Genomic DNA, 12,824 nt, shown 5'->3' with positions numbered 1-12,824 from the left:
CCGACCCGAGGCGGCGAGCGCGGGGGCAGGGCCGACGGCGGAAACGCCCGAGCGGCGCCGGAAACTGCCGGCTGCGCCCGAGCGGCCGCGGCGCCCCCGAAGGCGGGGCGCGGCGTGGCTCCTCGCTCGGCCCCGCCCCCTCGCCGCCATTCGAAGAAGCCGGCCGGGCGCGAAGAGCGGAAGGCGGGGCGGGGCGGCTGCGCGGGCGCCATGGTGGAGGAGAAGCGGCGCCCCGGTGGCGGCGGCATCAGCGAGGAGGAGGCGGCGCAGTACGACCGGCAGATCCGCCTCTGGGGGCTGGAGGCGCAGAAGCGGTAGCGCGGGGAACCGGGGCACGGGCGGAGGGGGCGGGGGGCGGGCGAAGGGCTCAGGCGCCCCTGACGCGCCTCCCTCTCCGCCCCGCAGGCTGCGCGGCTCTCGGGCGCTGGTGGCCGGGCTGCGCGGGCTGGGCGCGGAAGTGGCCAAGAACCTGGCGCTGGCCGGCGTGAAGGCGCTGACGCTGCTCGACCACCGGCAGGTGGGTCCGAAGGGGGAGCGCGGGGGGGGGGGTGCTGGGCCGGGGCGCGGGAGGAGGAGGAGGAGGAGGCCGCCCGTTTGGCTGGGCTGCTTCTTCGGCTGTGCGGGTGGAAGGGGAGCGCGGGTGGAGGGAGCCCGGTAGGCTCTGGGGCTTCTCCCCTCGGAAGGGGAAAGATGCCCCGACCCTCCTCCTCCTCCTCCTCCTCCTCCTCCTGCCAGGTGTCCCTGGAAGATGCCCGAAGCCAGTTCCTGCTCCCAACCGGTTCCACGGGGAAGAACAGAGCGGAGGCGTCCCTGGAGCGTCTTCAGGACCTCAATCCCATGGTGGAGGTGAAAGCGGATCCGGAGAATATTGAGCAGAAACCGGAGGAATTCTTCACTGGCTTTGATGTGGTGAGTCCTGGCAGACCTTTCGCCCAGGAGGGCTCCCCCCCCCTCCTCTCCCCACCAATTCCACAAGGGCTGCCTGCCTGTTTGGTGAGCAAACTCCGACTTTCTCTGAGGCTGGGGAAGTCTGGGAAGACCCCGGAGAATGATCTTCTGTTCAGGGGAAGAGAAAAGAGCTGCCCCGGCTTGGGCCAGACTTTTTGGGTCAGTGAGACAAAGTCCTCTCTGGTGTCTTTTCTCTTCCAGGTTTGCCTGACGTGCTGCACTCAGGAAGTCCTTCTGAAGGTGGACCAAATATGCAAGAAACACGGCATCAAGTTTTTCACCGGTGACGTCTTTGGCTACCACGGCTACATGTTTGCCAACCTGGGTGAACATGAATTTGTTGAGTGAGTTTCTCTTGGCTTGGAATCTGAGGCTGACACCTGTATCTGAGGCCTGTGGGGCTGAACGAGACAACTGGCAGGGAGGGGCTAAGAGTCCAAGAGTGGGCCCTCTTGGGCATCTGTACTGGAAGACAAGAAGGCTGCCGTTCCTATATTAACCTCCTTGGTCGCTGCCTGACTCTGCTTTACAGAGAAAAGACAAAAGCTACCAAAGCCAGCCAGGAAGGACAGGGCGGCCCTGATGCAAAGAAAGCCAAACTGGGTGTTGCAGAGACAGTCCTGGTGAAGAAGGTGGGTGAAGCCTGTGTCTGTGGAGCATAGAAGGTGGGGAGGTAGGCCTCCTCCTTTCAGAGCCTGCTCTTCTTCTGTATGCGGTGTAGGAGGTTTTATGCCTTTCACGGCCAAGCTATAAACGGACTCCCTGCAGCTGAGAGTCCCATCAGGCAAGCTACCCTTGTGCTGCAGATTTTCACATAGGATAGCAGAGAAGAATTGGATTGCAGAGTGGAAAACCAGTTGCTGTTTAATGGTAGAATGAAAAATATCAAGCGGGATCTCCTACTGGCTATTTGGATATCTTTATTCTACTGAATGCTTGGTGATCTTAGTGATCTTGTATTTGTGTTGTGGATCCCAAGGAGGGAGCCACCCACACATCTGTACTAGTACATTCCTGTTTGCTAGAAAGGGTCTGAATTCTGCCAGGAGAAAAGGCTGCCGCTGCCCCATCTCTTTCAGGCAGATGAGACCCTCTTGGCAACTTCCAGAATGCTGCCTTCACTTTATAGGTGGCCCTTCACTGGAGCTGCCTGTGAACAGAGCCAATGAGGCAGAAAGCCGGACAAATTGTACAGTAAAGCAGAGTTACAATAAAATTAAAGTGTCAATAAAGTTATTCTAAGTTAAAATCCTTAACTCCCGGATCCTGGTGCATCTCCTTAGTTCCATTAGCTCCCTGTAGTTTCTGGGAAGGTATCTGCTGAAAGCATCTTTCAGGTTAAGTGAAGCTAATTGAATGCCTCTGTTGCCTCACTGTCCTTTTCTTCCCCCCAGAATGTTCATTTTTGCCTCCTAAAAGATGCCCTGACTCTCAGTTGGAGCAGTGAAGGGGCCAAAGCAGCCTTGAAGCGGACTGCCCCCGATTACTTCCTGTTGCAAGGTGAGAGGTGCAGCTGAGATGGAATCCTGTGCTAAGATCCGGCCTGGCAGTGGGACAGCAGGTTAGGAGGAGAGTGTTCCCTTCTGGATCATGTGATTCCTCACTGGAGCAGACAATGGAGGAGTCTCCAGCTGACGGGCATGTGAGCTCCTTGTGGTCCAAGGGAGAAGCAAAGCGCCCTGGGAATTGGCCCTAGAACAGGCCAGGCATTCATAGAGCGTGCAGTGGCCCCTCCCTCCACGATGTAGATGGACGGCTTGCACGTTGCAAGGTGTAGGGCCTGGCTTTAGAAGCCAGGCTGCCCCAGTTTCCCTGCCCTGGTGGCTGGAGCCTAAAGCCTCAGTTGTGCCCAAAGCCTGGTACGATTGGCAAGAGAAGGCTCTGAGGCTGCCCAGATTAAATCAGTGCTTTGTATACTAACCTCACCATGGCCATTGGGTGGGGGCAGCAGTCGCCTCTTCTCTTACTGAGAAACCAAATTATATGCCTTTTTTTAAAAGGCTTTTAAAAATCCCGACTTAATATTTGTATAAGTAAGTCAAACATCGAACACACCTAGTACTTCTCCATCTCCCTATTTCTCCGGAATGACAACCCTGTTGGGGTGGGGGTGGGGGGGGCTGAAAGAGAATGACTGCCCCTAAGTCACACAGCTGACTTCCATGCTTTCACTAGCACTGATGAGGTTACCTAGTTTGGTCCTGAAATGTCTGCAAGAAAACGACCTAACTCAGCTTTTTGGTGCCTTTTATGTCTAAGGCAGAACTCGAACTGGCACCCTCCCAGTTTTTCAGCCTGGTGCCTTCATCTCTCGACCAGACTAGCGTTTTGGTCTGGTTCCTCTTTGTCCTTCGGTCACCCGCAGGTCCTCTTTGGTGTCATTGGTTGTGGGGAAGAAGAATGTCAGAAGGGGTCAGGGCAGGAAAGACGCTTTCGTGCACGTGCTGCTGCGTGAACATGGAGATGTTCCAGATGAAACTTGGCATAGTGCAGTCACGGCCTTTTTATAGCAATAGCAGTAGACTTATAGCAATAGCAGTAGACTTATATACCGCTTCATAGGGCTTTCAGCCCTCTCTAAGCGGTTTACAGAGAGTCAGCATATTGCCCCCAACAATCTGGGTCCTCATTTTACCCACCTCGGAAGGATGGAAGGCTGAGTCAACCCTGAGCCGGTGGGATTTGAACCGCTGACCTGCTGATCTAGCAGTAGCCTGCAGTGCTGCATTTAACCACTGCGCCACCTTGGCTTTTGACTTAATAGCAGCGGTTCTCGGCAGGTGAAGGGGAGCAGAGATGGGTGCCTCTACATAAGGGGGGAGCCAGGTGTGGTGCCAGTCTTACAGGCTTCTGGGCACACTGTGTATGCCTTGTAAAACAGGCTATTTGTGGTCTCTTCCTGTTGCAGTGCTTTTCAAATTCCGGACAGAAAAGGGCCGAGACCCTTCTCCGCTGAGCTACCAGGAGGATGCAGAGGCGCTGCGCCAGATGCGCTTGGCTGTGCTGGCCTCCTTGGGTGTTGGAACTGACCTGATTGTTGACGACTTTGCCAGGCAGGGGCCTCCTTTCTTCCTTTAACCAGACTAGGGGGCCAGCCTTGCCGTGGGTCAACAGCCCCCTCCCCTCGGCCTTGGGACCAAAGAGCGAAACGTGGTCTTGGCAGCGGATGGGCATCCTGTAGAAGAACTGGCTCAGGACGCTGTGTGTGGGCCAGAAAGCAGGCGCTGGTTCCCCTGGGTGGGTCCAGCAGCCAATGCAGAGCGGTGGGCGATGCTGGCCCCCATTTCCTCTTTAGCCTTCTGTGAGGACGAGGGAAGAAGTGGCCAGAGAAACCCCCCCTCCGCTCGCCTCCATCGGTTCCTGCCAGCTGACCCAATGCAGAAAAGGATGTGGCCTCCCTTTGAGTAGGCCAGCAGGGGGCAGCTGTTGGGCGAGGGATACCCTTAGTAGAACTGTCTAGGACCTCCCGCAGCCGATGTGGGGTTTGATCCCCTGGGAGCAACAGGCTTTCTGCCCCCTGGCTGACTTTCCCTTCTTTGCTGATATCCACAGCTGCTTCTCAGAAATGGCCCCCGTTTGTGCTGTGGTTGGAGGGGTGCTGAGCCAGGAGGCTGTCAAGGTATGTTCTCTGCCCCCCCCCCGCTCACCCCCCCCCCCCGGCCGCCTCTGGTTCTGAATTGAAGGCAGCAGAGCCTTTCCTGGGGAAGGCACCTCCCAGCCCAAGACTGGGCTTGCCTGCTGCTTGGCAAAGGGGCTCCCCTGCGTGGGGGGTGGGATGGATTGAAGCACTGGAAAAGCGAACCCTTTTGCTCCGCAGAAGCTTTCCTATCAAGAGGGTCTTCGTTGGCAGACAGGGAAGGGGCACAAAGGGCTTCCTGCTGCCTGCAGGCCTGCCTTATCCTGCCTGTATTTTGTCTTATTTCTAGGCTCTCTCACAGCGGGACCCTCCCCTCAACAATTTCTTCTTCTTCAACGGCATGAAGGGCAGCGGGGTGGTAGAGTGCCTGGCCCCCACCCTCCCATCCTGAACTATGTGGGCTTGGGAGAGGGGTCTTAGTAACGGGTTCCCTTCCTGAACAGCCACCCCTCCTTATGTCTCTTCCCATCTTAGCCCAAATAAATACTTATTTGGTTACCGAGTCTCTCTGGCAGTGATTTCCTCACAAGGTCCCCTTTAAATGGTGGGGGGGGGGGAGGGAGAGAACAGGGTCCCCCAGCCTTGGGGAAGGAAGGTGCAGCTTCAGAAGAGATGATGCCTGGTGCTGCTGCCCCTCGGTTTCCTTGCAAAGAGAGCAGCTTTCCAGCCTGGCCCGGCTCCCCTCTCCCGCCCTTCCTTCCCCTTGCAGTTCTTGTTCTCCCACAAGCATCAGGGGGGAGGGGTGGCCATTCCTCACCCATTGGCACCTCCTTGGCCTACATTGCTCCATAGGATAAAAGAGGCTGGTGCCGTTTCTGCTTCCATCCGGTTTTATTGAAAAGGAAATATACAAAAAAATTTCCACCTCTCCACAAGATACGGACAACCCAACCGCTCAGCTATGTACAGGTAGCACCCAGTTGTATCCTGTGCGCAGGCATGAAGACTGTCTATGTACACACAGCAGCAGCAGCTGCACCCGTGTGCAGGTTCTCTTCTCTCGCCGCCCCCTCCCCCCCACCTACCTCTTCTGCATAAGAGAGTCCAGGGCCTATTTACAGTGGCCATTGTCGGCCGCCCCTCTTGAGTTGAGGTGGCAAGTGCAATTTTCTTCTTCCCCAACCCGCGAATCCACAGGCTCAGTGGAAAATATTCACATAGTGCTAACTTGTCTCACCCCCACCCATCCGTGCAGCTCCCCATAAGGCACTGCTGGGCTGGGGGCAAACTCCGAGCATGGTGAGTTCGAGGCCGGCTGTTGGCGGGCATCTGTTCTTCGACTGAGGCTGCTGTTCTCCTGGCCAGCAGGAAGAGAAGTCCCAAAGCAGCTCAGTGGATGGCTCTGCGCTCCAAGGCTCTTCTGTCACCCCCTGGCAGGCAGGTTGTCCAAGATGCCCAATAGGTGGAAGACCAGGTGGTACAAGTGGGCCAAGAGGGCTCCCCGAGGCCTGCGCTCCTAAATTTGCCAGAGGGGGACACAAGGAAAGACTTGAGCGGCGACAGGGCTGATCACTCCCACTCCCTATCCAGGTGCTCCAAAGGACAAACGCCCTGCTGCTGCTGCTGCCTTAAATACACAAGTATATATATATACACACTCTGAATTGCTGCTGGGCTGGGCCCTGTGCATCACTGACGTGACCCCACGCCCCGGTTGGTCCCTTTCTGGCCCAGGCGGCAGCAACTCCAAGCCAGGGAGCTGGATTCCCCAAGGGGGAGAGATTGCTCTGCCCCCAAAGCTTACCCTCTCTTCGTGGTCTTGATGGAAAGAGTCTCCCATGTGGCGAAGCCGAGCCCCGATGGCCTGCTCCAGGCTGAGCGGGGTTCTTGTGAGGTGCCCATTAAGCCCCCTTGCGCTTTGCTCGGGCTCTGTGGGGGCTTCCTCTTGGGCGCAGGACGCTGTGGGCTGCAGGCTGGCTGTGGAGGAGAAGGAAAGGGAGGTGAGGCAGGCGAGGGGTCCCTTTGGCAGGAGCAGGAGGCATGGGGTGGGGGAGGCAGTCCCAGTGGGGCTTCCTATCTCCTTCGGGGCTGCTGCAGCTTAAGGCGGGCATTTCAGGACAGGGCTTTCCTCTGCACTCAGCACGGCTGGGGGACCCCAAGGGCAGGCAGGGGGGACCCCCGTGCCAGCAGTGCAGGAGTGCTGCTGCCTGCCCCGGTGTCACCTAGGAGCTGCGGAGGACCCCGGCAGGACCCTAGTGGAGGCTGCGGGCACCGCCCCCTCGGCCGCTGCTCCCGCCATCTCCAGCCTCTTCCCGGACTCCAGAGGGCTGTCCTGCCGGTGGTGCTGCTTTGGTAGAGGGCTGGGGAAGCCGGAGAGGCTCCAGGACGGGGCCGAGGCAGCTTTCCCCCCAAAAAAGCTTCGCTAGAGGCGCAGCACGGCACTAGCTCCAGCCATGGCTGGTCGGGGCAGCCGCGGAGGCAACGCAGAAGCAGAGCAGTCGGGCCGCGCTCCAGGCAAGGCTTGGGGCAAAGTCGACGAAGCTGGGCGGCGGGACCATCAGCTACCCTGGCCGATGCGCGGAGCCAAAGCACTCACCACGGGCGCTCCCGGGAGGCTCCGGTGCCCGGCCGCAGCGATAGAGGCAGTTCAGCCCGGGTGACAAGGCGAGCGGCGGGCGGCTGACGGAGGGCGGCAGGGCCAGCGTCCCCCCCACAGGGAAGGTTGGGCTCCGGGGCACAGTTGCTGTCGGCTGGGCTCGGCTCCGGTCCTGCAATGGTCTAGCCATGGCGCTCGCGGGGATCTGCCGGGCAAAGAACGGTCAAGGCACAGAGCCACGAAGCGCCCGCCTGCCCGCGGGAAAGGCGGCAGAGGCTCGGCCACCCAGCCAAGGGGCGGAGCAGAACGGCCGCGCCGAGCCCCGTGTTTGTAAACAAATCAAGCGGCGGTTCGGCACCCGCTCGTCTCGGCTCCAGGGTTGCCCTGGGCACGGGGCCTCTGCCCGCCCCAACAGGAGGCGACGCCCTGATTCCAGCCCCGCTGCGGCCACGTGTGCCCCGCCCGCCCGGACCGAGTCCCGCCGGCCCGCCGCGGCGTCCTCCCGCACTTACTGCAGCTGCATGAACCCTCCGGGGCGGCTCAGGGGTAGCGGGGCTCCGACTGGCACGGGCGGCGCAAGCGGCGGCACGGGCGAGGCAGGGCAAGCGGACGCGGCGGCGGGACGATCCTCGCTGCGAGCCAGGCAGCCGCGCGGAGCAGAGCTGCCAGCCCGCAGACCCCGCCCGTCGTGACGTCACCGACCCCGCCCCCAGGCAAGTTCGGACTTGTGCCAGAGCCGGGGATCCCCCCGCGGGAGGGGCGAGGGCGCCCTGCCCGGCCGCCTCTCCGGCTCGGCGCTCGTCCCCACCCAGCCCGCTATTCTGGCCAGCCCCGCTGCTGCGGCGGCCTCGAAGGCACGAGCTCAGGGACAGCGGGAGCCGGGCTCGCGAGGGCGCTCCGTGGTAGCGGCCCCGCATCGACCTGAGGTCGCGCCCCCAATCTTTGGGGCAGAACTCGCCCTCCCAGGGCCAATCGGCCCTCCAGCCCCGTTTCTGGAGGTTCGGGAAAGGGCAGACAAAGGCGGGTGACCTCTGTGGAGTCGAGCCCGGGTTTTCCTGCCGGCACAGCGGGACCGTGAGCCGAGCGGAGATTCCCGCAGACGGGAAGCTCCGGGAGCCCGTCCGTAAGCGAGGCGCCCAGGCCAGCCTCCGAGCCGCTTCTGGGAGCCCGCCGCCTTCGGTTTCCCTGGGAAAGTGGGCAGAGGGGCGACCGGGACTCCTCCGCGGTGGGACAAGCAGAGGTTGTTTTAGCCGGGAGGCCCTTGGGTAGGGCGCGGGGCTTTAGTGGGTCTTTATGGGGATGCCCTACAGCAGGAGCCCCTCTTTGCTCCAACAGGGCGCGGGGCCGGTTCCGGTCACTCTGTTAAGCCCCCGACTGGGCCGAAAAAGGAGGCTCTTCTTCAGCAAAGGGCCCAGGCCCGCCCGCGCCTCCCGCCAGCACCGGCCAGTCCGCTGGGAAAGCGGTGAGGGGACAGCGCTTCCTCCTGCCGGCTGCCGGCCAGAGCCGTCGGACCGCTTCCCTGGCCCGGGCTGAGCCTTCAGAGGCGTTGAGCACGGAGCACAGCTCCGGACAGGCTCGCCCACGGCTCGTTTGTTTTGGCCGAGCTGGCGCGCAGCGAAGGGTCGCGCGGCATTCAGGCGCTAGTGGGCCCTGCGCCGGGGCGGGGCTGTCGTCGCTCGCTCGCTGGCCTCCCTCCTCCCCCGAGCTGCTGCTCGCGTGACCTCCGGTGGAGGGATCCCGCTGCCTGGCTGGCTGAGCCCCACCGCCGCCGAGCCAACGAGCGCCGCGTCGCCGGGACTGGAGCCGGGCTGCAGCCAATGGCGACGCGAGGCGGAGGGTTGCGGGGGGCGCTTTTGCTGCTGTCTCTGTTGCGCTCTCCCCCCACCCCACGCTGACATCACCGTTTATTGCTTCGGGGGGGGGGGGTCGGCTGGCACATGCGCCGGGCTGCCCAGGACGAACGCCTCGCCTCGGCGGCTGCGGCGCAAGTGAATTTGCCCAGTGACAGCCTCCCTCCAGCCCTCCCTGCGCAGGCCGCCTCGCGATGAGGTCATTCCCGGGGAGTGGGGGATGGTCCGGGAGAGGCAGCGCCGAGCTACCCGGACGGCCCGCCAGGCCTTCTCGTCCGCCTCCAGTTGGCGGGGCACGTTGGCCGCGCTCTCCGCCTAAGGCGGGCGGAATTGGCCCCTTGAGCCCCGTCGGCGCAAAGGATGCGGGGAGGCTCGTTTTTGACCGGCCGAGCGCGGCGGCGAGGCCGGGAATCTCCCGGGGCCTCGAAGGCTGACCTCTGGCAGTTGGAGCACCGCTCCGAACGTACCAGGATCTAGGCTGGGACCCCACGGGGCAAGGGCATCCGGGGGTGCCAGGGGAGCGTCGCGGCTGCCTGGAGAGGGATGCCCTGCGCAGGGCCACGAGCCCCGCCGGTCCCCCTTGGCCGTTTTATGTTTCTCTGCGGCGCCGGCGCTTCCATTGGCCATCGAGGGTGGGGCTCAACCATTCAGCGGCTGGCAGGTGTCTGTTTCCACAGGGAAGCGCCTGCCAGCAGCCCAGAAACCAGGCAACACGCGGCCGGTGGGTGCGGTCACACACACCCCCGACCAGCCGAGGAGGCCAGGGGCGCTGGCAGACGGCGGCTTCGCGGGCCGGAGACAGTTGGGGCTGCTGGCCTCGCTGCATGTGCTTGGGGAGAAGGTGGGGCCCGGTGGATGGCGGGCCCTCCAACTCCGCGGCATTTACAGTGGCGGGCCTCGGAGCGGCGCTCCCCGGTTCCGATGCCTGCCCGGCCGGCTAGACCAAGAGCTCCAGGGGCTCGACGGCGTTCCGGAGACCTCTTGGGCTGCGGAGTCTGGGCTGCCCAGGAGCTGCTCCCGCTCAGCGGCCCGAGAGCGTCTCCAGGGCCCCGACCTTCCCGTTGCACTTTGCCAGCCCAGCCCATTTCAAGAGGGAGCCGCGCCCCCGCCCCTCTTTTGCCTTCGCCGCCGGTGCAGCAACAGCAGAAGCGCGGCGGCGTTTGGTTCCCGCCCCTCCAACCCTCTTCCACTCCACCGCCGCAGCCAATCCGGGCTGACCATCCCAGCAGGAAAAGCAACTGCCATGGAAACAGCATCCGCGGCTGTTCCTCCGAGGAGCAGCAACCGGCCCAGAAGGCCGGCGGGCGAGGGCTGGCAGGTCTGAGCCTCCTATCCCAGCCAGGAAGATGAGAGCTGGATGCTATCGCTGGGGCCGGGGCAACGGGCCTCTGCGGCTGAAGAGCCTCCTGGGGTTGCAGTCTTCCCGTTACATCCCGACGGGATCAGAGGAGATGGCAGCTCCCTGGGTGCTCTGCAGCCCCGCCATCCCCTTAAGCCATCCCGGCTGCTGCTTGGGATGGCTGCTGGGATGGCCTCCACCTTTGGTGGGAACTGGGAGGAGGAAAGGGCTGCCTGGAATGCAGCCAACTGGGGCCCCTCTTTAAAAGCACCCAGGAAGGCATGATGGAGTCATGGTTGCAGGAGCAGCCAGCCTCAGGGGACGGCAAAAAGGCCACCCGGTGTTAAAATAATAACTGGAGAAAAAGAGCAGGAATTGGGGACACAAACCCAGCTGGAGGAAGCCAGCAAGCCCAAGGCTGCTGGGAGGAGAGTCAAGAATAGTCACAGCCTTGTTCCCAAGAAATGTGATGAAGTAGTTGTGTATATAAAGAAGCCCTTACCTGTGCATGAATGGTGGAGGGTCCTCGGTGTTCTCTGAGCTTGCCAGAAGTTTCATTACACAACTAAGGAATATCCATATTATCTAGTTAGTAAGCTCGGAGAGCATCGAGGACCCCACGGTTTGACCCTGAGCTACAAATATTGCCTCCCATTAGCCTTTGTGAAATATTTTACAATTACGATTGGAAGGAGTAAGAAGCAACAGTGGCTTATGGAAAAACTACTGAGAAAGGATGTGAAGAGGACTTTTCCGAATTAGCCATCCAACTGATGGGCGATCATCATAGGTTTCTCAGGATCTGCTTGTGCAGGTTAGAGACTCTGCAGTGTGTTCAATGTGCATCTGCTCACCAAGCAGGTTGCTTGTCAATGGTCCTGCATTATCTTATCCTAAAGCGCATCTGGAATATTATGTGCCATTGCTGCAGCTCCAAAAGGAAATAGTGGAGTTAGAGACAGTTCAGAGGATGATCCAGATGTCAGAGTGACTTCCCCAAGAGGAAAGGGTGCACCGTTTGGGGCGTTTTAGTCTAGCAAGGAGATGAATGTGGAGGAGATGAATGGGAAGACACGATGGAGAGCTACAAAAGTATGCATGATATAGGTAAACAAGGATAAGCTATTTTCACCCTCCCAAAATACTAGACTTAGAGGTTACCAAATGAATTAGAATCCTGGAAAAATAAGGAGAGAGAAAATGATCTATAATAATTATTATAATTATATAATTATACAAGGTATAATTAAAGTTTGGAATTCCACACTGGCCATTAACCTTGAAGGCAGTGGGCCTGCTACTGCTTCTTTTGTTTATAAAACTTTTTTTTCCTTTAAAAAAAAATCATCATTCATCAATCAGTGTGTCATCTGAGAACATTTTTTTGGGTGTCATAATAGTTATAGCTTTATCAACAAATTCTTTATACACATCTATTCTTATTTTAACATTACAATACAATACAATATAATACAATAACAGAGTTGGAAGCGACTTTGGAAGTCTTCTAGTCCAACCCCCTGCCTAGGCAGGAAACCTTATACCTTTTCAGACAAATGGCGATCCAACATCTTCTTAAAGACTTCCAGTGTTGGGGCGTTCACAACTTCTGGAGGCAAGTTGTTCCACTGATTAATTGTTCTGTCAGTTCTAAGTTGCTTCTCTCCTTAATTAGTTTCCACTCATTACTTCTTGTTCTGCTCACAGATGCTTTGGAGAATAGTTTGACTCCCTCTTCTTTGTGGCAACCCCTGAGATATTGGAACACTGCTATCATGTCTCCCCTAGTCCTTCTTTTCATTAAACTAGACCTACCCAGTTCCTGCAACCGTTCTTCATATGTTTTAGCCTCCAGTCCCCTAATCCTTTTTGTTGCTCTTCTCTGCACTCTTCCCAGAGTCTCCACATCTTTTCTACATCATGGCAACCAAAACTGAATCCAGTATTCCAAGTGTGGCCTTCCCAAGGCATTATAAAGTGGTATTGACACTTCACGTGATTTTGATTCTATCCCTCTGTTTATACAGACTAGAACTGTGTTGGCTTTTTTGGCAGCTGCTGCACACGGCTGGCTCATTACAACTTAACATATCTCCTGTTATAACATTTCTCTTCCTAAATTATTCAATTTCACACTTTTTATCCACATTCATTTTCTAACCAATGATAAAATAACCCCCATATATTATAATAATCAGATTCTGCAAAATCTAATATTTTCATAATCACATTTTCCTCTTTAGGGATTTCTTCAGCTTTCCAATTTTGTGCAAATACAATTCTAGCCATAGTTATTACATGAATAATCAAATATACATTTTCTTTACTATATTTGCCTCGTAAGATACCAAACAAGAACAATTCAGATTTTAAGTCAATATGTTGCTGCGTCATCTTCTCCAACCGCATTTGAATTCTTTCCAAGTATTTTTTCGCTTTTATACATGTCCACTACATTTGATAATATGACCCCGGCATTTGGTGGCATTTCCAACATTTGGTTGATTTGTCTTT

The 12,824-nt window shown here is 58.2% G+C and overlaps 2 protein-coding genes across 3 annotated transcripts; one reads left to right on the top strand and one right to left on the bottom strand.

Moving 5' to 3' along the window:
- Positions 1-125: 125 nt before the first annotated feature.
- SAE1 (SUMO1 activating enzyme subunit 1) lies at positions 126-5,083 on the top strand. Of its 2 annotated transcripts, XM_032227289.1 has the most exons (9): positions 126-314; positions 406-517; positions 736-909; positions 1,150-1,292; positions 1,481-1,580; positions 2,343-2,448; positions 3,857-4,001; positions 4,501-4,567; positions 4,875-5,077. In XM_032227289.1, exons 1-9 carry the CDS (start codon positions 211-213, stop codon positions 4,974-4,976), a joined length of 1,053 nt encoding a protein of 350 aa, XP_032083180.1. In that variant the 5' UTR covers positions 126-210; the 3' UTR covers positions 4,977-5,077. The 2 variants fall into 2 exon arrangements, with proteins under 2 accessions (XP_032083180.1, XP_032083181.1); XM_032227290.1 differs by lacking the exons at positions 3,857-4,001; positions 4,501-4,567 and having other exon boundaries at positions 4,875-5,083.
- Positions 5,084-5,406: 323 nt separating this feature from the next.
- On the bottom strand, positions 5,407-11,809 carry LOC116515205 (DBF4-type zinc finger-containing protein 2 homolog). The gene is made up of 4 exons (XM_032227112.1): positions 7,634-11,809; positions 7,122-7,326; positions 6,330-6,502; positions 5,407-6,041 (listed from the first exon to the last, which is right to left on the bottom strand). The coding sequence occupies exons 1-4, from the start codon at positions 8,036-8,038 to the stop codon at positions 5,949-5,951; spliced, it is 876 nt and encodes a 291-aa protein (XP_032083003.1). The 5' UTR covers positions 8,039-11,809; the 3' UTR covers positions 5,407-5,948.
- Between the last annotated feature and the right edge of the window lie 1,015 nt (positions 11,810-12,824).

This window comes from Thamnophis elegans, chromosome 12, assembly GCF_009769535.1.
Source record: "Thamnophis elegans isolate rThaEle1 chromosome 12, rThaEle1.pri, whole genome shotgun sequence".
NCBI classification, from domain to species: domain Eukaryota; kingdom Metazoa; phylum Chordata; class Lepidosauria; order Squamata; family Colubridae; genus Thamnophis; species Thamnophis elegans.
The sequence above is the reverse complement of the archived record's forward strand: the minus strand, read 5'-3'. Positions and strand labels throughout refer to the sequence as shown.